Source organism: Giraffa tippelskirchi, chromosome 8 (genome assembly GCF_054371585.1).
Source record: "Giraffa tippelskirchi isolate mGirTip1 chromosome 8, T2T-mGirTip1v1.2.pri, whole genome shotgun sequence".
In the NCBI taxonomy this organism is placed as follows: domain Eukaryota; kingdom Metazoa; phylum Chordata; class Mammalia; order Artiodactyla; family Giraffidae; genus Giraffa; species Giraffa tippelskirchi.
In genome coordinates, this window is record NC_137282.1 from 17,474,215 (window position 1) to 17,500,723 (window position 26,509).

General features: G+C 38.0%; 1 protein-coding gene across 10 annotated transcripts in view; it reads right to left on the reverse strand.

Moving 5' to 3' along the window:
- The window catches only part of WRN (WRN RecQ like helicase), a 119,081-nt gene that overhangs the window by 24,844 nt on the left and 67,728 nt on the right, over nt 1-26,509 (reverse strand). For all 10 annotated transcript variants that reach the window (XM_081523505.1, XM_081523506.1, XM_081523511.1 and 7 more), the window contains 5 exons: nt 17,420-17,594; nt 13,031-13,212; nt 9,423-9,524; nt 9,040-9,132; nt 2,453-2,594 (listed from right to left, as the gene is read on the reverse strand). In XM_081523505.1, the coding sequence (XP_081379631.1) occupies nt 2,453-2,594; nt 9,040-9,132; nt 9,423-9,524; nt 13,031-13,212; nt 17,420-17,594 (694 nt within the window). The remainder of the gene's footprint in view (nt 1-2,452; nt 2,595-9,039; nt 9,133-9,422; nt 9,525-13,030; nt 13,213-17,419; nt 17,595-26,509) is intronic.

A 26,509-nucleotide genomic window follows, 5' to 3' on the forward strand; every position in this document is an offset into this window, starting at 1 on the left:
GGGCTTAAAAAATTCATTTCTGGAACTGCTGTTCTATGTGAAAAATCAAGCCAAAATATAAAGTAAAGATAATTATCTCTAGGCATATATATCAATCTGATAAAATAACTTGTCCAGAAAATTAAATGGATAACCCTCTCCTGCTAGAAAGTTTGAAAATTATAAAGAGTGATTAAAACTACCAATAGTTTTCCAATGGCTGCATATAGTCAAAGCATCTTTTATCAAGTGTTCTCTAATGCTAGAGCCACGATAAGGTTCAGCACTTTAATAATATGATCAGGAAAGAGGTTTCACTTAATCTCCTAATTATGCAAATTAATCACTGTATCTGTTTTCTAATCTGTAAAATTAAGATAACTGCATATCTTAGTACTATTCACAAAGGTGTTTAAAGATTTTTGGAAATCTCTTTATGTGGTGAGCTAGACCCCTAAAACAAATTTCCTTAGGCAACATTTCTACTATTTATTTTCCAATAAAACTTATGCTTTAAAAACAAAATTTCCCAGTACACTGGGACAACCCTAAGGGATGGGATGGAGAGGGAGGTGGGAGGGGGGTTCAGGATGGGGGACACATGTACAACCATGGCTGATTCATGTCAATGTATGGCAAAAACCACTACAGTACTGTAAAGTAATGAGCCTCCAATTAGAATAAATAAATTAATAAAAAAAATCTCAAACTATTCACAAACACCTGGATGGCCCGAAAAATCATTTATACTATTTGTAAACATCTTATGTAACTGAGGAAAATCGTGTGTGGCTGAAATACTTGTTTACATGTACAAATATTATCTCTTTAAATAAACTCAAAGAGTTTCAAGTTTAAGATGTTTAATCATCGCACAGATTAAAATTATCTATAAAGATATTAATTTTTCCTAAATTAGTTAAGGTGGACGATTCACTAAATTCTCAAAGGAGATACAATTATAATTTTTAAAATAATATCCCAGTAGATGCCAAGTTCTCTGAAATAAGAGAGAAAAAACTTGCCTTATTTTCACTGTAGTTAATGGGTACAAATTTTCGTTAAGTGGTACTTTTTAAAAAGTTTTACACCTTTATCTAGCAAGGGTAATATAAAATTTCACAAAGAATAAACTTCTTAATTTGTAGACTCCCAGAAGAGACTGTCAGTATAAGCGGTCTGACTTGGTTTTTAAATAATAGGTGAAATCTGATCCCTCTTGCGACCAGTTCAAGTTTGTCTAAGAGCCCACTTCCACTCATCTGTTGATACTGGATACTGCTGGGTTATACCAAATTAAAACAAGGCTAATTTTTATAAATTATACATTTAGCTGGGATACAGAGGATTTGAGGAGGACAGAGACAAAAAATTTTCATAGATCTCAATTATATTTAATCTGTTCCTTGCAGCTTAAATTCTTTTATATAAAAAAATACTGCAGCACTCATAGTTGCTAGTCCAAGTTCCTCAGGCAACACTTCTACCATTAGATTTCTAATCAAATCAAATCAAATTTTAAACTCCATTCAGCATCTAAAAATATCAGTACCTGAAGGAAACATGCTTTCAGTCTTTCATTAAAAATATTTCACAACTGACCACCTTCAAAAATCTCTTTCCAAACAGAACAGAAACTCAGAAAGTAAATATTTACATGAGGTGTTTAAGAATTTAACAAATAAATGCTGACCTAAATTATTTTCAGAATTCTACATACAAAGTGAGAATTTTAATCTCTACTTTTAGTATATTTTTAATAAATATACACAGTTGCAAAGGATTCTATCTCCCACTTATGTTTTTTTTTCAACTAATATCAATATATAAAACTTAACTTTACAGACTTGTAAACCAGGAATAAAATCACATAAACAAAAGGACTACAGAAAAAGCTCTTTGGCTATAAGGGTCATGACCGACTCATATTTGTACCTGCAGCTGGTAGCATAATGCTGACACACTAATCACTCACAAAAAACAAAAAAAAGTAGCTGAATTAACTATTTTTTCATTAGTTAAGAAAAAGAAAACTTTCTAGGCATTTTAAATGCTTCTGATAAAAAAAAAAAGCAGAAGGAAAGAAAAAACATACAACCAAATATTATAACTGAACTGAGACATTTACAAAAGATAAATAAATTTTAAGTTATGCTCAAAAATTTTACTACTTTTTAGGGCACCAAAAGATACAAACTTGTTCTACCTGTAGCTTGACACAATGAAAGTTAACTTTTCTTAATTATCCCAAAAAAGACCAGCCTAGGGATTCATCCAACTGCAATGTAATAAACTAAGACAGATAGCCTGGAAGCATTCTTAATGATCACACAGGTTTTGTCAAAAGTAATGAATGCAGTGCTGACCTGGAACTTAATATGACTCTTGAGTTTCTGATGACTAAAGCCAAAGCTATAATCGCAAAACAGCAAACCTCTGAAGAAAAGCATAATGGGAGTAAAAGAAGACTCACAGATCCTCGGAGAAATAAAATTGGAATCCCAATGCCAAACTTTCCTCCTAAGATGGTCACAGCAGATAAGAGCTGGAATGCTTGTGGACCAAAGTCCTGTAACATATCATCTGAGTCTTCAAGGGAAAAGCAGTGATCCAATCTAAACAAAAACAACACATTAAGAAAGTTTAGTCAAGCCATGTACCTTTAGAAATTAAAAGAGTTAGTGTAATAACTAAATAAGTAAATTGTAAAAAAAAAAAAATTCCAGCAAAAAACATTTCAAATGTGCCAACTGCTTCAGAAACTACAAATAAAATTCAACACAGCAAAGAGCATGTGAAGTATGTAGAACATGAAATATAAGCTGCAATACAGCATCACAGATATGTCATGTTGATGTTTCTCAAACCCTAGGGCACAAGAACCCAAGTTTCACAGGAGGTACTTTGGACCAAAGACAGAAGAGAAAAAGGTTCGAGCAAGCAGAAATGTAGGGTTATAGCTTGAAGACCTCCACTTGATCGGTTGTATAAACGCTGGATTTTTGTGTTAGGTTTTGGTGAAAGAAAAAGGGTTATTGCCCTCACTCCCCCAAAAAGTTTTGAACTGAACAAACAAATCTCCTGTGCAATAAATCATTAATTTAAAATCTAAGCACTGTAAAATATGACCAAAGATGATAAACTGTTCATTTAAGACCATTTAGAACTTAAATTCCTAAGCCATCCTTCAGGCAGATTTGAAAATTATCGTTAATACAAACGAAAATTCTTTACAGCACGTTGAGAACAAAAAAACTTAAAGAGAAAATCTACTAATACGGTTCAACTACCTAATTCAGTTGCTTTCTTTATAATAAATATCTTTGAAATAACGATAAGAATATAGTCAGTATTCTAGATATATTTGGGGGAAAAAGGCTATGCTTAGGTTTATTCTCTACAATAACTTTTTTAGCAAGATACTTAGCTCATTAATTTTCTTTTCTAACATGAGTATTGAAAGTTATCAAATTCCCATGAAGTACCACCTATGCTGCAGCATACAAGTTGTAGTGTACATTACTGTAATTATCACTAAGTTCTAACAATGTTTTAATTTCCAGTTTGAGTTTTCCCTTGATTGATGAGTTATTGTAAAACATTATTTTAAATTTCTAAATGAATGAGAATTTTTCTGCTTACCCTCTGTTTACTTCTAATTCAGGTGCATTCTGGCCAGAAAATGTAGTGTGTTTGATACCAAGACACTAAAAATTTGAAACCGTCTAGCACAGAGGTCAGAAAACTTTTCCTGTAAACGGTCAGACAGTAAATAGCTTAGGCTTTGTGAACCATATGATCTCTGGGTCACAACTACTTAGCTCAACTTTGCAAAAGAGCCACAGATAACACATGAACAAAAGTACACGTCTGTGTTCCAAGAAAACTTTATTTACGAAAACCGGCTGCAAGTGTATTTGGTCCAGGGGCCACATTTTGCCAACCACTGCTTATAAACATGCTACCTATGTTTGAGAAGTAGAGTCTCTAATTCAGTGCTGCCCAGCCATGATGCTGCACATGGATTATAGCTGTGCTGAAGGCTAATCCCTTCAGACCGTAAGGTTCTGAACACAGTCTAGACTCAAGCAGCCTCATGTGCAATACAAGTATCACCATTAACTGTGGGTCATGAAGTAAAAATGTCTGAGACACGTTACTCTAACTGCTTGATACAGGCTTCTCTATATACCACAAATAGATAAATCAAACTTGTTACTGTACTGACCAGATTACCTATTGCTTCCTACTTTTTTCTTAGCCTACCAAAAACTAAAAATTACATCAACCTCTCCTACTTTGGGGCATAGACTTGGAGTATCATGATATTGAATGGTCTGCCTTGGAAAAGAACAGAGATCATTCTGTCGTTTTTGAGACTGCAAAGAAGTACTGCATTTTGGACTCTTGTTGATTATGAGGGCTACTCCATTTCTTCTAAGGGATTCTTGCCCACAGTAGTAGACGTAAAGGTCATCTGAATTAAATCAGCCCATTCTGGTCCATTCTAGTTCACTGAATCCTAAAATGTCAAAGCTCACTCTTACCATCTCCTGTTTGACCACATTCAATTTACCTTGATTCATGGCCCTAACATTCCATATTCCTATGCAACAATGTTCTTTACAGCACCGGACTTTACTTCCATCACCAGTCACACCCACAACTGAGGGTTGTTTTTGCTTTGGCTCAGCCTCCTCAGTCTTTCTGGAGCTGTTTCTCCACTCTTCTCCAGTAGCATATTGGGCGCTATCGACCTGGGGAGTTCATCTTTCACTGTCATTATCTTTCGGTCTTTTCATACTGCTCATGGCGTTCTCAAGGCAAGAATATGAAAGTGGTTTGCCATTCCCTTCTCCAGTGGACCACATTTTGTCAGAACCCTCCACCATGACCCGTCCATCTTGGGTGGCCCTACATGGCAGGGCTCATAGTTGTATTGAGTTAGAGAAGACTGTGATCCATGTGATAAGTTTAGTTAGTTTTCTGTGTAATCCAAGTATATACCCAAACCACAAATGCTGAAGAAGCTAAAGTTGAACGGTTCTATTAAGACCTATAAGACCTTCTAGAACTAATATCAAAAAAAGACGTCCTTTTCATCACAGGGGACTGGAATGCAAAAGTAGGAAGTCAAGAGATACTTGGATAAGTTTGGCCTTGGAGTACAGAATGAAACAGGGCAAAGGCTAACAGAATTTTGCCAAGAGGAAGCACTGGTCATAGCAAATACCCTCTTTCAACAACACAAGAGACAACTCTACACATGGACATCAGTAGATGGTCAATACTGAAATCAGATTGATTATATTCTTCACAGTCGAAGACAGAGAAGCTCTATACAGTCAGCAAAAACAACAATGGGAACTGACCGTGGCTCCGATCATGAGCTCCTTAATGTAAAATTGAGACTTAAATTGAAGCAAGTAGGGAAAACCACTAGACCATTCAGGTGTGACCTAAATCAAATCTCTTATGATTATACAGTGGACGTGGAAAATAGATTCAAGGGATTAGATCTGAAAGAGTGCCTGAAGAACTATGGACAGAGGTTTGTGATGCTGTACAGGAGGCCGTGATCAAGAACATCCCCAAGAAAAAGAAACACAAAAAGGCAAAATGGTTGTCTGAGGAGGCCTTACAAATAGCTGAGAAAAGAAGAGAAGCGAAAAGCAAAGGAGAAAAGGAAATATATATACATCTGAATTCAGAGTTCCAAAGAATAGCATGAACAGATAAAAAAGCCTTCCAAAGTGATCACTGCAAAGAAGTAGAGGAAAACAAGAGAATGGGAAAGGCTAGAGATCTCTTCAAGAAAATTAGAGATATAAAGGGAACATTTCATGCAAAGATGGGCACAATAAAAGACAGAAATGGTATGGACCTAAAAGAAGCTGAAGATATTAAGATGAGGTGGTAAGAATACACAGAAGAACTATACAAAAGAAGATGTTAATGACCCAGATAACCACGATGGTGTGATCACTCACCTAGAGCCAGACATCCTGGAGTGCTAAGTCAAGTGGACCTTATGAAACATCACTATGAACAAAGTTAGGGGAAGTGATGGGATTCCAGCTGAGCTATTTCAAATCCTGAAAGATGATGCTGTGAAAGTGCTGCACTCAATATGCCAGCAAATTTGGAAAACTCAACAGTGGTCACAGGATGGGAAAAGGTTAGTTTTCATTCCAATCCCAAAGAAAGGCAATGCCAAAGAATGCTCAAACTACTGCACAATTGCTCTCATCTCATACGCTAGCAAAGTAATGCTCAAAATTCTCCAAACTAGGCTTCAAGAGTACATGAACTGAGAATTTCCAAATATTCAAGCTAGATTTAGAAAACACAGAGGAACCATAGATCAAATTGCCATCATCCATTGGACTGTAGAAAAAACAAGAGAATTCCACCAAAACATCTACTTCTGCTTCATTGACTATGTGAAAGCCTTTGACTGTGTGGATCACAACAAACTGGAAAATTCTTAAAGAGATGGGAATACCAGACCACTTGACCTGCCTCCTGAGAAATCTATATGCAGGTCAAGAAGCAACAGTTAGAACCAGACATGGATCAACGGACTCGTTCCAAATTGGAAAAGGAGTACATCAAGGCTGTATATTGTCACCCTGTTTATTTAACTTATATGCAGAGTACATCACGTGAAATGCTGGGCTGGATGAATTACAGACTGGAATCAAGATTGCTGGCAAAAATATCGATAACCTCAGATATGCAGATGACACCACCCTTACGGTAGAAAGCGAAGAGGAACTCAAGAACTACTTGATTAAAATGAAAGAGGAGAGTGGAAAAGCTGCCTTAAAACTCAACATTCAAAAAACTAAGATCATGGCATCTGGTCCCATCACTTCATGGCAAACAGATGGGGAAACAGTGGAAACAGTGAGAGACTTTTATTTTGGGGGACTCCAAAATCACTGCAGATGGTGACTGCAGCCATGAAATTAAAAGACGCTTGCTTCTTGGAAGAAAAGTTATGACCAACCTAGACAGCATATTAAAAAGCAGAGACATTATTTTGCCGAAAAAGGTTCCTCTAGTAAAAGCTATGATTTTTCTAGTAGTTATATATGGATGTGAGACCATAAAGAAAGCTGAGCACTGAAGAATTGATGGTTTTGAACTGTGGTGCTGGAAAAGACTCTTGAGAGTCCCTCGGACTGTAAGGAGATCAAATCCTAAAGGAAATCAATCCTGAACATTCATCGGAAGGCCTGATGCTGAAGTTGAAGCTCCAATACTGTAGCTAGCTGATGCGAAGAACTAACTCACTGGGAAAGACCCTGATACTGGGAAAGATTGAAGGCAGGAGGAGAAGGAGACGACAGAGAAAGAGATGGTTGGATGGTCTCACTGACTCAATGGACATGATTCTGAGCAAGCTCTGGGAATTGGTGATGGACAGGGAAGCCTGGCGTGTTGCAGTCCACGGGGTTGCAAAGAGTCGCACATGACTGAGTGACTGAACTGACCTAACTGAACTCCTACTTTGATGGTAAATTTGTTGATTTTTTTCCAGCTATTATGTCACTTGGGTGCTTTACATATTTGTAGGGGTTTTCTTGTTTAAGGTGCCAATAAGAATTTTCAAGGAACTGGTCCATTTCATCTAAATTACTGAATGTATGTGCACTGAATTATTAATAGTGTTTTCTCATTATCCTTCTAATGTCTGTGAAATTCCTCTTTCATTCCAGATGTTGGTTATCTGTCTCTTTTTTTTTCCTTTTTAGAAGTCTCTATCAATTTTATTGACCTTTTCAAAGAATGAGCTTTTGAGTTCAGTGGTTTTCTCAACTGTTTTCCTATTTTCTGTTTCACTGATTTAGTCCCTTATCTCTCCTCTTTCCTGTTTTTTTGCTTCCTTTAAGCTTACTTTACCCCTATTTGCTAGTTTCTTAAGGTAGAAGCTTAATTACTAATTTGAAATCTTTCTTTTATCTTAAGTATTTAACGCTCTAATTTTCCATTTCAGTATCACTTTAGTTCTATCCTATACATTTTGCGTTTTCATTTCATTCAGTTCAAAATATTTTCTGACTTAACTTGTGACTTCCTCTTTGACTAATGGATTATTTAGTAGTGTTTTGCTTAATTTCCAAGTATTTGGAGACTTGCCTCTTATCTTTCTATTGATTTCTAGTTTCATTCCATTTTAGTTAGAAAATATATTCTGTATAAATACAAATCTTTTAAATGTGTTAACACTGGTTTTATGACCCACAATAGAGTCTATTTTCATGAATATTTCACTTGCACCTGAAAAGAATGTGTGGTTCCTGTTGACAAATGGTCTACAAAAGCCAATTAGATCCAGATTTCAGACCTGTCAATCCTTACAAACAGCATGAGCCAATTCCTTACAATCAGCCTCTCTCTCTCATTTATTCTCATTCTCTCTGTATATATGTGAGTATGTGTGTGTACACAACTGTGATGTGTTTCTCTGGAGAACCCTGACTGATACATTCATAAATTGACCGTTTTATCATCATGTAATAGTCTTCTTTATCCCTGGTAATATTTTTTCTCCAAAACCTTCATTATCTGACATTAAAAATAACTCCAGCTTTCTTTTGGTTAATGTTTTCATGGTACACAGTTTTTTATCTTTTTTTTCAATTTTTATTAATTTTTTAATTGGCGTTTACCTGCTTTACAATGTATGTATCCTTTTATTTTTAATCTACTTATATAATTATATCTGTAGTGGATTTTTTGTGGACTGAATATGGTTGGGTCATATTTTTAAACCAATTCTAACAATTTCTTTAAATGGAGTTTTTAGACCATTTATAATAACTATTGATATGTTTAGATTTAGGTCTACCATCTTATTGGTTTACCTCTTTACAAAAGTAAAATGTTGTAATACTGATTGCTTTGTCCTCTTTTTAAATAAATAAATTCATTAGTTTTTTTAAAAACTGCAATACATATCATTCAATAAAAAATCAAATTAAAATCATTTGAAAAGGAAAAGAAAGAAACAAAGAAAGATTTTTAGAATGTCCATCGAGAATAAAAATGTACCTGGATTTGCAATTATCACAGCATTTTTCAGTTCCCATAATTCCTACGGAGGCCTTTCGTAGTTGTTTGTCTTCAAAATGAGACAAGATGATCCTACCCAAGAGAAAATTTAAAATTAAATAAAAGAACAAAAACATATATGTTAAATTCATTGTTGAAAATAATGAGGAGAAATCAACATTAACTGATTCAGCTGAAAAAAGAGAGGGAAAAATTTGGCTTCACTTTATTGAGGCACAAAGAAAGTTGCCTTAAAAATTTAGCACGTATGTAACACCAGCAAATATTTTCTAAGTATTTCTAATTATTCCATAAAACATTTTTCTTAAGAGTATCATCTATATATCCTTGTTATTAAGTGATATAAAATAAACAATACTTACTGTCGCCTACACTTGCTGGAATAAAGATATTTTTCCATCTTTGCCATCATCTTTAATTTGTATAATCTAAACTTTTCAGTGCGTATCTCACTAAGGAGGCGCCTGTCAATTAAAAATATCACAGTAGTATTAAAATTGTATTAGCAGTTTATTTCATTTATTTATTACTGCTTATTTTTTGTAACCTAAAACATCCACACCACTAACAAGATAAAGAAAATTTCTATCATCTCAGAAAGTTATTGGATCCGTTTCCAGTCAATGCCCCCACAAGAGGTAGGCATTTTTCTGATTTTTATGAAAATTGCCTTTGAAAGAATGCCACCTACATCCAAATATCAACTTTTTCATTGCCTATGAAAAACTGGTTAACACCCTAAAGTTTTTCATTTTGGCTTATAAGCTACTTCCTTTTTTGGCAATCGTTCTACTATACATGAATTTTTACATTTTTCCAGTAAAAGATTATTCTTAAAGTTATTTTACATGAGAAACTAAGGCATCTAATCTATATAAGGAATACTGAAAACACTCATGATCCAAATATGATAAATATCATACTTATATCATAGAAATATGATAAATATTATCACTTTAGAGCTTCAGAAATCTTCTCAGCCTTCTAAAAACTACCAGACATCACTGCACATGGAACAACAGACTGGTTTCAAATTGGGAAAGGAGTACATCAAGGCTGTATATTGTCACCCTGCTTATTTAACTTATATGCAGAGTACATCATGCAAAATGCTGGGCTGGATGAAGCACAGCTGGAATCAAGATTGCCAGAAGAAATATCAATAACCTCAGATATGCAGATGACACCACCCTTATGGCAGAAAGCAAAGAAGAACTAAAAAGCCTCCTGATGAAAGTGAAAGAGGAGAGTGAAAAATGTGGCTTAAAACTCAACATTCAAAAAACGAAGATCATGGCATCCAGTCCCATCACTTCATGGCAAATCGATCAGAGACAATGAAAACAGTGAGAGACTTTATTTTGGGGGGCTCCAAAATCACTACTGATGGTGACTGCAGCCATGAAATTGAAAGACACTTGCTCCTTGGAAGAAAAGCTATGACCAACCTAGATAGCATATTAAAAAGCAGAGACATTACTTTGCCAACAAAGGTACGTCTAGTCAAAGCTATGGTTTTGCCAGTAGTCATGTATGAATGTGAGGGTTAGGCCATAAAGAAAGCTGAGTGCCAAAGAACTGATACTTTTGAACAGTGGTGCTGGAGAAGACTCTTGAGAGTCCCATGGACAGCAAGGAGATCCAACCAGTTCATCCTAAAGGAAATCAGTCCTGAATCCTCACTGGAAGGACTGATGCTGAGCTGAAACTCCAATACTTTGGCCACCTGATGCGAAGAACTGACTCATTGGAAAAGATACTGATGCTGGGAAAGATTGAAGATGGGAGAAGGGGACGACAGAAAATGAGATGGTTCGATGGCATCACTGACTTGATGGACATGAGTTTGAGTAGGCTCCAGGAGTTGGTGATGGACAGGGAAGCCTGGCATGCTGCAGTCCATGGGACGCAAAGAACTGAACAAGACTGAGCCACTGAACTGAACTGACTGACCAGACATCAGAAAATTATCAAAATTAAGTTCCTTCCTCAAACTTCTTTGCCCATAGTGCTGAATTTACATAAACTTTTAAAATAACACGACTTTTTAAAGTACTGTTGCTATACCTTATGCTGACTCTCTCAGTTTTACTCTTCTGTGAAGAAATTCCATGACTATCACACATTAGATGATGAGAATCTCCCAAACAGTCTTTGCACATCTTTCCAAGAAGAAATATAAGTCTGAGTTAAACAGGTTACAAATATTTCAAAAGAAAACAACACAACCTACAAGATCTAGGTGATAATACTTCTCCTCATCAAAAGGGAACTGACTCACTCATATTTTGACTATACAACCTCATGACTGATACAAGTACTGACAGAAGTACAATTCTTAAAGATGATACCAAGAGAGAATCCAGTTAAGAGAGTTCTGGAAAGTTTGAACACACAAATGACTTCTTATTCAAAAACATTCTTATCCTTTGACACCACCAACCGCCATGCCCTTCCGTGTAATTTCTCTAAAAAGTCTCTTCCAACAGCTGACTCGAGTTCCTAGTTCAGCCATCCGATTTCATTCCTCGCTCATGGGTGAAAAATGCCATCCCTACTTTGCAATGATTTGTTTGTTTAAGTCACCTCCTTTTCCTCAGTTAGAAAGAACAAAGGAAACAAATGCCCACACTCTGAGAACAAGATCCATTATTTTTGGTTCCAGTGACCAATATTTAACACATCAGTTTTGCTAACACACTGACAGAAATAAAATAACAAGTTTCTAACAACAAATCAAATGAATGTTTGTCCTTCTTCTGGGACTATCAAAACAGTTAAAGTATAATATTCCACAGAATAAAAACAAGTTGAAAAAGAATAAATATTCTGAAAGCAATACTCTAACTAGAAATCAATTGGAGCCAGTGGAAGATTTATTAAACTGAGATTAATTTGCAAATTATTCCCTTTAAACAAAGATTACAGTAACTATCTAGGTTTTGACTGTTTCAAAGAATGATTAGCAACTGCAGACATTGAGACTTTGCCAACAGTACGGGTTCTACATTAAAAAAATTTTAGTTGCATATTTACACTGATGCCCAGACAAGTTTCTTCTCTTAGTCACAGGATTCTAGAATAAGACAGACTCTAAACATTTCATGAATTACAGTGATCTTTTCATTTGAAAATCAGCTATTCCATTTATTCTAAAACTCTCTTTTCTCTAATAGAAGAGGTCTGTCATAGGATAGCACAGATTTGGGCCTCAACCCTTGTTGAAATATTTTTTTAATGTTGATTAACCCTATAGTTTTATTTCCTTTAGTATGGATACAAAGAACAACCTGTCTGTATTAAAGATTCAAGTATGGGTTTTCTAGCAACACTATTTGATTACTATTCACTGTTAACCTCTGTTAAATCTCAATGAGATAACCATTTAAAATATCTTTGAGACTCAGATAAACAGAAACTTATCCACTGATGAAACTGCCAAGCCACAATACAAAACACGTTGTTAAGTCTTCAGTATCTTTAACACAATGCAGAAATAAAATCAGAATACTCAAAAAACAAAAATGGTAATTAAAGTCAAACTGGAATTGACAGAAGTCATTTGGAATAATCACTATGGTAACATGAGAAGAAAAAAACAGAAACAAAATAAATGGTATCTGAAGTAACTATGGCTGAAGACATATCAAAACTTGAGAGAACTGAAGAGAAAAACAAATCATCAATGAACAATATTTTGAAAGTGTTCCACAAGATCTACGTTACATTCCCAGTATAGTGCTGGTTTAGTTAAATCTTCACACTAAAAGATGTACAGATGAAATTAGTTCATCTCCTCTAGGTGGCAACTCACCACAAATGTTTTTCTTAAATGTCTTGGGTTTTCTTTTGGCTTTAAATGCACTTACACATATTAAATTTTGAATGTTGCGAATGTTGCCTCAAATACTTTTGAAGTTTATATGGAAAGAAAGTAATCTGCAAGGGTGAAAGCAATGAATGTTTTTACCTATTTAGGGTCATGTCTGCTGGAGCCCAGAGAACGTGACAAGAACTTTGAAGTCCATCTCGGCCAGCTCTACCAATCTCCTGGTAATAGGATTCCATTTCCTTAGGAGCACCGTAATGAATGACTTGGCGAATGTCAGCTTTATTAATGCCCATTCCAAAAGCTACGGTAGCTACGACACACTGAGAATAAATAACAACATAGTTTGACAAACATTTAGCAGAATTAAAACCTTACATGTTTCCCTTTGGTAAGTACAATTAGTTCATTCATTACAGTCCCTGGCATGCAACTGAATTTAATATGAAAGTGAAAGTGAAGTCGCTCAGTCACATCCGACTCTTTGCAACCCCATGGACTGTAGCCCGCCAGGCTCCATCCATGGGATTTGCTAGGCAAGAATACTGGAGTGGGTTGCCATTTCCTTCTCCAGGGGGTCTTCCCGACCCAGGGGTCGAACCCGGGTCTCCCACATTGCAGGTAGACTCTTTACCGTCTGAGCAACCAGGGAATTTCATATAATTTCGACAAATCACTTACAGCTTAAAAGATTATCTGCCCAATTTACAGATTTAGGACTGGTGACCATCAAATAGGATTTGTTCCCTCTCTACAAAAAAGAAGCAAATATCATGGTTCTTCTGAATGCATATAAATACAGGACTCAAAAGAGGCTCTTAAAATATTTACCATATTAAATGAGCCTTTGGGTTATTTTGAAGTTTCAAGACTGCATCTTAATTTTTCTAGCAGTATTAGAAGGTAGAAAGACAGGCGTGGGGCACGTTCAGTGTGTCCGACTCTTTGTGACCCCATGACTGTAGCCCACCAGGCTTCTCTGTCCATAGGATCTCCATGCAAGAATCCTGGAGTGGGCAATCATTCCCTCCCTCCAGAGGATCTTCCCAACCCAGGGATCAAACCCTGGGTCTTCTGCACTACAGGAGGATTCTTTACCATCTGAGCCACCAGGGAAGCCCAAAGGTAGAAGGAAGCTGCTCATTAAAGATATAGAATGAAATATGAATTTCTCTCTGCAAATTTAAAAGGATAAAATTGGTATAACAGGAATGAATATACTGAGATGAGATTTACATGACTAGGGGAAATTTTAGGGAAAAATTAGTGATAATTGTCAAAAAAAACCTAAACACATTTCTTGAAAGGTATTCATTAGAATACAAAAAAATGTACAAGTAACTCTAAGTATACTACATGCCTTACATATAAAGAGCATGTATAAAGAATACATAAACATATAATATTTGAGTATATTGATCTAATCAAAATTATGATATTAATATATTGGGAAAAGAGAGGGTAGAAACTTCTGGACGTGATGAGAAGGGCAGGAAGGGACGTCAAAGAGCTACACTTTCACCTTTCATAGTGGGGAATTGAGAGATAATGCCTAACTCTAACAGGCAAATAATAAGTAAACTAAGTAGTAGCAGTACAAGCAAATTTTCGCAAGATACAGTGGCAAACACCAAAGGAATAAGCTGCAAAAGCTGAGAGTAGGAAAAAGCAGCAGGAAAGAATGATGGCTTATGCTTTTCATTTTAAGCACCAGAGAACTATTTAGTTTGTTAAACTATATGTGTGCATAAGTGGTAAATATTAAAGTACCATTTGAAACAAAAATGTATTAAGATGCACCAAGAGTAGAAAAAAAAGAAAGGAAGGAAGGAAGGACAAATAAAGGGAAGTATGAGAAATATGAAAGAAAATAAACATGGGAATGGAAATAATATTAAGAAAAAGCTTTGTGTGAATACAACTAGTCAGTTTTGTTAATTTGAGTAAAAAAGCAATCTAATAATAATCCCAATATTTATTTTTTAAATGTTATTTCTTATTCAATTTTTGTGTGTCTGTGTGTGTTTGTATGATGAAAATTTTTAAGATCTAATTCTTTTCATGATACTGTCTTTAAAAGAGATCAACCTATTCTACAGATATGATTTTCAAAATATCATTAGAACCTCTCAGTTGTAAATGAAAATACTTTATCAAATAATTTACTCATAACCTCATCCCAAAAAGGAAAGGAATTCAAGCCATCTTGAAAAGGCAAATAAAATACAATGGACATAAAATTAAAAGTCAGGGTTAAAAGACTGATCACAAACTCAAAACGCAAATCTACATCAAAATGTGGTTAGATTTCATTATGAAAAATAGGAAAGAAAAAAAATCTTGTCTTCCTCATGTCTCTGGGAGATGTTTCTATCTAAATAAATAATTAGTAATACGCCAAGACAGAAGAAACCACTGGTCAATGACTGACTCAAAAGATCAACTGTTAAGATTTAGTAAGCAGCAGCTAATGAACTTTATCTGATGATTTCCAAGCTTCAGAGATAATAGAATAAACATATAAGCATTTAAGAATTTGGATAAAACCTCTATTCCAGGCAGCTGTGATAGCTGTTCTTGCCTTTGGAAAGAAGAGGAAGAAAGAGAACAGATGCCTTCAGGCAGATACGCACTGCAGCATGACAACACACAGTGAGCTGCATATGCAGAGTTCTAGAGACACAGGAAATGGATGATCTATTGGACAGAAAATGCAAAACGGAAGTTCCTCTCAATTTGAGATGAGGACTATTCCAGGCATATATTGACACGGTGGTGGTGGTGGGGGGTGGATATGTTGATAGTGTTGATTTAAACCTACTACCATGTTTGAATTGAAATCCTCCAAAATAATCCATGTGACACCCACTGAACCAGGATTCTAATCATAAGAATCTCAGCTGCAGCACCTCTTGTGAACTTCATCAACACTTTTCTTCTCTCCTTCAGATCAATCCTACTTAGTGCTCCCTGTCTAATGTTCCTATAATACTACTATCTTGCTCAAAAACAGAGCAGTCTGTCACAGTGGTTTTCAAGTTCTGTTTTGCAGAATATCTGAAGATTCTAAGACAATCCCCAGGACACTGACATGGAGACAGGGACGTTCTTGTACTTGGTTCTCCGTCACATCAACTTCAACAAGGCCATTTCTACTTTAATCTGTTTTACCTGTTAGATGCAATTTCATTTAAATAAAAAATCCTACAGCTTGTCTGGAAAAAATAAGGGAACTTCACATCAACTCCAGCTTGCCTCTCTGCAAGTTTTAAGATCCTCTATAACCTGGCCAAACAACCAATTCAACTCTCTTCCTAAGTCTCCACCAGTTTCTGCCATTTTACCTATACTTTGTGTCCCTCCTACTCCATACTTCCTTTTTCTCCAACCATTGCAAACTACTCACAATTCCTTGAACCCAGTATGCTCTCTTATATCAAAGTGCCTTGCACATATCAGTCATTCTTCCAGGAATTCTGTAATCAATTCCTTATCCTTCATCACCCCCTAGAATTTCATGCATAGCTGATGAACTTCTATTCACTTGTTCAGATTCTACTCAAACTGCTTATTCCTGGGTGTACAACTCCATTTGACAACCTACCTTAACAGCTAGTGTTTCCTCCTCTGTGAACCTAAACACCATTCTATGTATAGGCTGCCATTTATACTAGCCTGCAACAGTTTTCTTACCTATCTATCTCCCATATTTTACACTGATTCTATCAGAGTGACAGCTTTATGTGCATCAAAACGGTACTCAAATGTATATGCATGAATGAATCACCTGGATGTACACCTAAAATTTTTTAATATACTCTGCTGTTTTTCCATTTTCATCCTCGTGCTCAGTCATGTTGAACTCGACCCCATGAACTGTAGCCCACCGGGCTCCTCTGTCCAGGGAATTTTCCAGGCAACAATACTGGAGTGGGTTGCCATTTCCTACTCCAGGGGATCTTCCCAACCTAGGGATCGAACCCGCATCTCTGATGTCTCCTGCATTGGCAGGGAGATTCTTTACCACTGCAATTTTAAACAAATAATATTTCATGATTAAATTATGAAGTTCAATTCAACTTTAAAGAAATTTTTGTTTAATTTTTAACAGAGTATAGTTGACTTACAACGTTGTTTTACAATGTGTTAGTTTCTGCTGCACAGTAAAGTGAATCGGTATACATATATCCACTCTTTTTTAGAGTCCATTCCCATATAGGTCAGTACAGAGTATTGAACAGTTACTTGTGCTGTACCATAGGTTCCTATTAGTTCCTATTTTATATATAATATGTATACGTGAAATTAACAAAACATTGTAAATCAACTATACTCTAATACAAGATACACTTTAAAAATAAAAATTTAAAAAAAATTTTAATTAAAAAAACATTATCCCTCCATGGGGGCAGGGGGAAGGCGAGGAAGTTGGGGAACACAAAGAAGATATTCAATAAAGATTTCACAAATAGCTATTATAGAAATATGTTTCCAGTATGGGGAAACGACAGTAATGATCCATATTCACACCTGAATTTCATCTCTCATGAACCTATGATGAACTTGTTTCCTTAAGTTAATACTCAGTCCTGCATGGTATGCTCCACAGGCTAACTTCAGTTTTTTAAGTTCAGCTGTAACTTGTTCTGTCATTTTTCTGGAAGGACAATAGATGATAGTTGGACCTTCAAATTCCCAGGCAGAACTAAAGAAAAAGAAGAGCAAAAGGACAAATATATATACATGCTTGAGTTTTATGTGATTTAATTTCCCCTTCTTTTTAAATTTTTAATTTAATTTCATTTTTAAATTTTAATTTACATTTTCCTTTTAGTAAAAAACTGAAAGGAGAAAGCATATAAAAAATAATGATATATTTAACAAAAATCTAAAACATTTTGGACACTCAGATGTGTTTAACTTTATATTAAACACAAACACCAGTGACTTCAGTTTTTTATTCAAATTAAAACCAGAGACAGGTTTATTTATTGAAGCAGAAGCCTTGCTAAAAATCTACAAACTAATGCAAATACAATCACCATCCTTTTGGAAAGGCAGAACACTAGTTTAACAATTACTCTTCATTTATACAAGAAATGTAGTATTTACATAGGAGAATAATTTTTTTCATTATTCTTACCTCTCTTATGATTGTAAAATTGAATTTCTATATGTTTACCAAAAAAGCAAGAACTTTCATGTAATAATAAAAGATCATATAGTTCACAGAAGCGTTTACTGGTACTCTTAAGGCTATGTCATAGAAAATCACGTGTTAGAAAGTCTGTTTTAGAAACCTGCACTTATTAAAAGTTTAAATGATGATTTTGGAGAATATTTAATTCCTCAATATATTCATTTACATAAATACATTCATTTATGCTGACCCAACGAATATAAAAAAGAACGAACCACTTAGATTTAGAAAGTTATTTAATTTTTAATGCACATAACCTGTGACACAATTTTAATTTTAGGTATCTATTTTACAAATATACTTAAAGATCAGCCAAAAGATACATACAAAAATTCATGGCAAAGCTATGATAATGGAAAATTATCTAAATGTTCATGATCATACACATTCATACTATGAAAGTGAATCAAATATGTAAAAAGTAAATGTATAAAAACCTTTAAGAAGGACTATGGTAAAAATCATTGAAAACTTAGAAAAATAATGCAGTAATTTTACTCTAAAAGTCTTACTAAATAATCTACTCAAAGTAATTTTTGAGAGTAACCAAATGGGCTTCCATGTCAAAATTTCATAGTAGATAACTCCATGGAGTGAAAAAAAAATGCAAATTATCTTTTTAATGCACAAGAATCTCATTTAAAAAAATATTTTTCAAAGAAGGAAGAACTGTGCACCAAAACATGAATACTGTAACATCTTAAAACATTAAGGCCTGATTTAAGAAAACATAATATACAGAAAGATAACAGAGACACAAAAAGGAGGAAAACTGCAGACAAAATGGACCTACTACAAAACCATTTCTGTGGCAAGCTAACAACAACAAAACCAACTGAGAGCACATATCTGCATAGTCTGAGACAAAGAACAGACGCCTATAAGGCTAAATGCAAAAATATCAACAGTGAGACTGAGGAATGGTATTGGGGAAATCTAAGTACTCTTCAGTTTACATGCATCTGTACTGTTCAAAATGATACCAACAATATGGATCCCTTTTCACATTAAAAAAAAGTAGAAAATAAAAAAATTTATAGAGCAGAAAAATCAAAGCCGTGAACATTCCTATTGACTACGGCAGTGAAATGACTGGAAGAAGGGCCTTTGGTCTTTGTCTTCTTTGACAAAAGAATTCATAAGAGACCAACAGACACAGCATTTATTGGAAGCAAAGCATGTGTGGAAGAAAACAAAGGCAAACTCGTAGAGTGAGTTGCACCCAATAGGGGTGGCTTAGATTACTTATATGAGGGCACTCGGGTTATGTCTGGCCAGTCATCTTGCTTATTCCCCTATCTGGCCTGTCTCAGGGTTCTTCCTTGGTCAGCTCGAAGGTTTCTGGGAGGTTGGCAGGACATATTATGGGCTGGCATTTCTTCCCTTCTTTTCCCCTCCTCTAAAGTTGCATTATCCAGAATTCCTTAGAGGACAACTGAGGACATTCTCTGCATATGTCGGGATGAGAAATCCCCTTGACCACAGCAAGAGGAAATTGTGGTCTCAGGGCCCAATGCTCCTGATGGCATCTTCTCTCAAAGTGTCAACAGGAGACTGTTTGCAGTAGCTCAGCCTGGGGCCCGTCTATTGCCTACCTCACATCCCCTCTGAGAGACCTGGACCCCACGCAATTTTTATTGGGAGGATGCAGGGCAAAGGTCCACCTTCTGTAGCTTCTTCAGGCTGGCATTGGGCTCGTGGACCCTACCTAACTGGGGCCACAGAACTCTCATCCTGCCTTGCCATGGAGCCCCAGGGAGACCTCTGCTGTTGGTCCAGAAGAATCTGTCTCAGGGAGTGGCTAGAATCCCTGCATCACCATCATCTTGACATGGAACTGCTGCCACCTCAAAGAAATAAACTTACATACCAGATGCATGGCTTTTGTCAAGTGGGAAGACTCAGAGCAGGAGCTCGATGGATCTTCCCAGCCCAGGGATCAAGCCTGCATCTCTTACATCTCCAACATTGGCAGGCGGGTTCTTTACTACTAGCGCCACCTGGGAAGCCCAAGGTATAGAGATGTCTTTTTGTCTTTGGAGAGCCTAGGCCTAATACAGCTTGTTTTCTATATGGAGATAGCTGTCTACTTCCAGGATTTATAATGTCCCATATATTTAACTTGTTGCTTTGAGATCTGTGCCTTTTTCTGGGAGACCCTGTAACCTCGAATCCCAAGGAAATTAAGAATTTCAATGGTGTTCTGATCTGAGGCCTCCATGGAGGGGCTACATATTAATATATCTACATGCTGTAGAACAGTCCTTTCTTTTAGGCATATTTCCTTTAGTTCCTTTCCTAGGGCCTGGGCGAGCAAGTGTGGGCTCTCTCAAAACCCCTAAGCCAACAGTGTCCAGGTATATTGTTGCATCTGACCCAAGGGGGAGTTGGTCCACTCAAAGGCAAACAGATATTGTGATGAGAGATGAACTGGGATGCAAAAGAAGGCATCCTTGAGGTTGAGCATGGTAAACCATTTAGCATCCTGAGGGAGCTGGACTAAGATGTTGTAAGGATTCATCATAAGGGGATGTATAAGAACCACTGTATCATTTACTGCTCTGAGGTCATCCACTATCCTATATTCCTCATTTGGCCTAACAACCAGCAGATCAGGGGTAGGAGACTGACAGGGCACCAAGAGATCACATCTTAAGAATCTATCTACGAGGGGTTGTATAACTTTTTTTGCTTAGAAACTTATGGGGTATTGTCTCTTGTTAGGGTAGGCAGCTTCTGGATTAAAGCTAATTTTTACAGGTTGGGCATTCACGAACCTCCCAGGGACTCCTCTGTCCCAAACTGCAGGGTTTACTGCTTATAGATAAGAATCATGGTAAAAAAAAAAAAAAAAAAAAAAGCGGGGGTCAGGGGGAAGCTGCTCGGGACCTCCTAACCATAATATGGTTAGGGAACTCAGGAGGTCTCTCCCCATTAGTGGGGTAGGACTCTCAGTGACAACCAAAAAGGCATGTGAGCCCACTTCAGTTCAGTTCAGTTGCTCAGGAGTATCCAACTCGTTGCGACCTCACAACTGCAGTATGCCAGGATTAGCTGTCCATCACCAACTCCTGGAGTTTGCTCAAACTCATGTCCATCAAGTCAGTGATGCCATCCAACCATCTCATCCTCTGTTGTCCCCTCCTTCTCCTGCCTTCAATCTTACCCAGCATCAGGGTCTTTTCTAATGAGTTAGCTCTTTGCATCAGGTGGCCAAAGTATTGGAGCTTCAGCTTCAGCATCAGTCCTTCCAATGAATATTCAGGACTGATTTCCTTTAGGATGGACTGGTTGCATCTCCTTGATCAGTCCAAGGGACTCTCAAGAGTCTTCTCCAACACCACAGTCCAAAAGCATCAATTCTTTGGTGCTCAGCCTTCTTTATGGTCCAACTCTCATATCCATACATGACTACTGGAAAAACCAGTTTTGACTACACAGACCTTTGATGGCAAAGTAATGTCTCTCCTTTTTAATATGCTGTCTAGGTTGGTCATAACTTTTCTTCCAAGGAGCAAGTGTCTTTTGAGTTCATGACTGCAGTCACCATCTGCAGTGATTTTGGAGCGCAAGAAAATAAAGTCTCTCACTGTTTCTACTGTTGCCCCATTTATTTGCCATGAAGTGATGGGACCAAATGCCATTATCTTTGTTTTTTGAATGTTGAGTTTTAAGCCAGGTTTTTCACTCTCCTCTTTCACTTTCATTAGGAGGCTCTTTAGTTCCTCTTCACTTTCTGCCATAAGGGTGGTATCTTCTGTGTATCTGAGGTTATTGATATTTCTCCCGGCAATCTTGATTCCAGCTTGTGCTTCATCCAGCCTGGCATTTTGCGTGATGTACTCTGCATGTAAGTTAAATGAGCAGGGTGACAATATACAGCCTTGATGTATTCCTTTCCCAATTTGTAACCAGTCCGTTGGTCCATGTCCGGTTCTAACGTTGCTTCTTGACCTGCATACAGATTTCTCAGGAGGCAGGTCAGGTGGTCTGGTATTCCCATCTCTTTAAGAATTTTCCACAGTTTGTTGTGATCCTCACAGTTAAAGGCTTTGGTGTAGTCTTTAAAGCAGTAGTACATGTTTTTCTGGAACTCTCCTGCTTTTTCTATGATCCAGCAGATGTTGGCAATTTGATCTCTGGCTTCTCTGCCTTTTCTAAATACAGTTTGAACATTTGGAAGTTCTCTGTTCACGTATAGTTGAAGCCTCGGTTGGAGAGTTTTGAGCATTATTTTACTAGCATGTGAGATAATGAGACCAAACACTGTTCAAACTGGCAAGTGTGATGCCAATGAAGTAACAGGTGTGAGGCATTTCATTGACACCAGTCACTGTGCAGCTTTTAGAGGAAAAAGGTCCAGAGTAAGAAGTCAGGCCAGAGTCAGCGGATTCTGTATCGATTAAAAAATCGATCTTCTTTCCGCCACATCAGAGATGACCTGGGGATCCTTGATGGAGATAGACATCTCAGGGCAGGGGTGGGGGAAGCTGCCAGAATCCCTGGGCCACCTCAGGAGCCCAGCATGGTCTCAGAAGCAGGAGTCCCTTTTCCTCTTCAGGACCAAGGGTAGTCCCATCTCCAATGATCAGTCTGTCTACAGACTGGGCATGGCCTGGTAGGCTCCTTCCGGTATTCACAGGCCGAGTGGTCAGCTGACTTGCATTTGAAGCATTCCCCCTTCTTGGTCTTACCTCTGGACTGATGGCTGACACCTGCTGTCCCCTTTAGGTTGCCCTGAAGTTGCAAAGCATGTCAGCAGCCGTTATCAGCTGAGCTTTGGCCCTGGCCTGCCTCAATTCACACCAAGTTCTTTCCTCCTCCTCAGCTTGATTTTTTACCCCAAAAGCCACCTCTAGGAGGTGGGGCATCAGGGTTTGTGGCCCTGATTGTAACATTTGAAGTTTCTGCCTAATGTCTTAGGGGTGAACTGAATGATGAAAGGTAGTCCCAGTAGGGACTGACCCTCAAGAGTTAGTAAACGTTCAAAAAGCCTCCACAAGTTGTCCCTAAGAGAGGGCTGGATTTTCTTCTTTCTCTTGGGTCACTTCCTTGACCCTTTCACAGCTGACTGGTTTTCTAATGCATTCCTCATTCCTTCTAATAGGCACTGAATCAGATGGTTCCTGGCCCTCATTCCCAACAGGAAATTATCATCCCAAGTGGGATTCAGCATCCCTACCTGTATCATAAATGCTGGGTTGGGCCCTGGCGAGCTGCTCAGTATGCCCCAAGGCTGCCATCCAAACCCTCTGCTTCTCATAGGTACAGCAGGTAGTGAGTATTAGTTGGACATCCTTCCAGGCTAAATCAAATGCCAGGGTTAGGGCCTGAAATCCTTCAGTAAACCTACTAGGGTCTTCAGAAAACTGGCCCAGTCTTTGTTTGCACTGCACTGAATCAGTTAAAGAGAAGGGCATGTGCACTCTGACCGTGCTTTTGCCATTTGCCACCTCCCTGGGAGGACACATTCTCCCTGATCCTGGATGACTGGAAATTATACCTATGAGATATCTCAGTGGTGGGATTAGCTTTTTCATCCTGGGGTCACTTGAGTTCAGTTCAGTCGCTCAGTCATGTCTGACTCTTTGCGACCCCATGGACCACAGCATGCCAGGCCTCCCTGTCCATCACCAAATCCTGGAGTTTACCCAAACTCATGTCCATTGAGTCAGTGATGCCATCTAACCATCTCATCCTCTGCTGTCCCCTTCTACTTCTGCCTTCAATCTTTCCCAGCACCAGGGTCTTTTCAAATGAGTCAGTTCTTCACATCAGGCGGCCAAAGTATTGGAGTTTCAGCTTCAACATCACTCCTTCCGATGAACACTCAGGATTGATCTCCTTTAGGATGGACTGGTTGGATCTCCTTGCAGTCCAAGGGACTCTCAAGAGTCTTCTCCAACACCACAGTTCAAAAGCATCAACTCTTCAGTGCTCAGCTTTCTTTACAGTCCAACTCTCATATCCATACATGACCACTGGAAAAACCATTGATGTGACTAGACAGACCTTTGTTGGCAAAGTGTGGTACCAGTGTGTTTAGAGGTGAATAGGGAAGCAAGGTTAGGGATTTGCCAGGGGGATCCGGAGAAACAGGGGTAGTTGTAGGAATAGGAGAGGCTCAGTTTCCCCACTGAGAGTTGGGGGAGTTAAACGAGGACCATCTAGAATGCTGGGAGAATTTTCTGGTTCCCTAGGCCTTTGAGCTACACAGAGTGGGACTCCGGTAAAGGGACATGAAGGCCTGGACACAGGGAACCTCAGTCCATTGTTCCAACCTGCAGCAAGAATGATCCAATTGCAAGATGGTATGATAATTTACAGACCCATTTTGGGGCCATCTTTCTCCATCACCCAACTTATATAAAAGTCAGGAAGTATTACAGAAAAACTTAAGTTTTTCTTTTATTAGCCCATCTAATTTAAACAGCTTCCAGTTCTTAAGGACACAGCCCAGAGGTGTTCCCTCTGACTTAGGAGGGGGTCCCCTCATGTTGAACAATCTGCAACCAAGAACAAACAAGCTAACCTAAAAATGTAATCCGGCATCCTGGAAACATTTACCAGAGGCTTTAATCTAGATGGGCTTCCCTGGTGGCTCAGATGGTAAAGCGTCTGCCTGCAATGTGGGAGACCTGGGTTGAATCCCTGGGTCAGGAAGATCCCCTGGAGAAGGAAATGGCAACCCACTCCAGTACTCTTGCCTGGAAAATTCCATGGACTGAGGAGCCTGGTAGGCTACAGCCCTTGGGTCACAAAGAGTCAGACACAACTGAGCAACTTCACTTTCTTTCTTTTAATCTAGAAGGGGTCCAGGGCGTCCCCAAGATCCCCAGCAACCCTGAATCACATGTCTTTGGCTGAACTTAGTTCCCTGAATAAAGAAAAATGTTGCAGTTGCCAGGGACTCCCTGAGGAGGTTATTTTGATGGTACAGTCCTATGATTATTTTTCCAATACTGGTATGTATCCTCCGGGACCAGGCATCTCAAAGATTCAGGTGCGGCAGCATGGAATCAACCAGCCCCAAAAGGCTGTTATTATTAACAGAAGCAAAGTTCGTGTGGAAGAGCACACAGGTGAACTCACAGAGTGAGTTGCACCCAACAGGGGCAGCATGGATCGCCCATATGGGGGCAGTCTTCCGGGTTGTCTCTGGCCAGTCATCTTGCTTGCGCCCATATCTGGCCCAACTCAGGGTCCTTCCCAGTGGGTGTGCACGATTCTCAGCCAAGATGGATTCCAGTGCAAAGGTCTCAGGAAGGTTGGCAGGACATGTTACGGGTTGTCGCCTCCTCCATCCTTCGACCCCTCCCCTAGAGTTGTGTCATATGGAATTCCTTAAGGGACAACTGAGGACTTTCTCTGCACACTGTATCAGGCTGAGAAAGCCCCTTAACCATAAGAATGAGGAAACTGTGGTCACTCTGTCTCAGGGCCCAATGCTCCTTCTGGCATCTTATCTCAAAGTGTCAGTGGGAGACTGGCCGCGGCTGCTCAGCCTGGGGCCTACCTGTCTCCTACCTCACTATTACAAGAGGATTCATTATTTTGCCAAGAGGTTTACTGAAGACTGTTATTTCCTCATAACTACTTTCTGAGAAGGGGAAAAAAATCTATTCTCATTTAATCAAGTTAGATAGGTGAGACAGGCTTATTTAAATTAAATGCATCATGCATAAAGAAAACCAATAAGGTAAGACTTTAAGAAACATGATGGCTCAATGAAGAGAAAAAATGTGAATACAGATAAACAAATAGTAGAATTAAAGGAAAGAAGAAAATGAAGATAACAGGTAATACCTTGAAGTCTTAACTTACCCTCCATTGCAGTGCTCATTAAGAGGTAAAGTTTTTTCTTTTTTTCTTTGTTTCTGGCCAAGTCACATGGCATGTGGGGTCTTAGTTACTCGACCAGGGATCAAACTCGTGCTGCCTGCAGCGGAAGCATGGAGCCCTAACCAATGGACTCCCAGGGAATTTCCAAGAGGTAAACTTCTATTTGCCCAAGTTCTACAGAGAACATTCTGACTCTTCAAGGTTCCCTGCTACCACAACTCTTCTTGGAGGATGCAAAACAGGTGCAAAATCATTTCGGATTTGCTTTTAGACAAACCACTGTCACAACCAGTATCAAAATCTTTGGATGGTCTCAGGAAAGAGGGAGACACAAGAAAAGGAACACCAAGACTCAGGGGATATGGTCTCAGGTAATAAATGTGAAAACTGTATACAGATGCACCAGGGAGTGCTGAGGAGCAAGGAGGTCTGTTAGGGAGGCTATAATAGTCTGAGCTAAAAAGTAATACAAACCTAAATTAGTAGAATTAAATGATTTCTCCTCACTGTCATTTATATTATGTAAAATATAACAAGAGGATAATATAATCACAGTTGTCACAGTGTCAGGGGAAAAA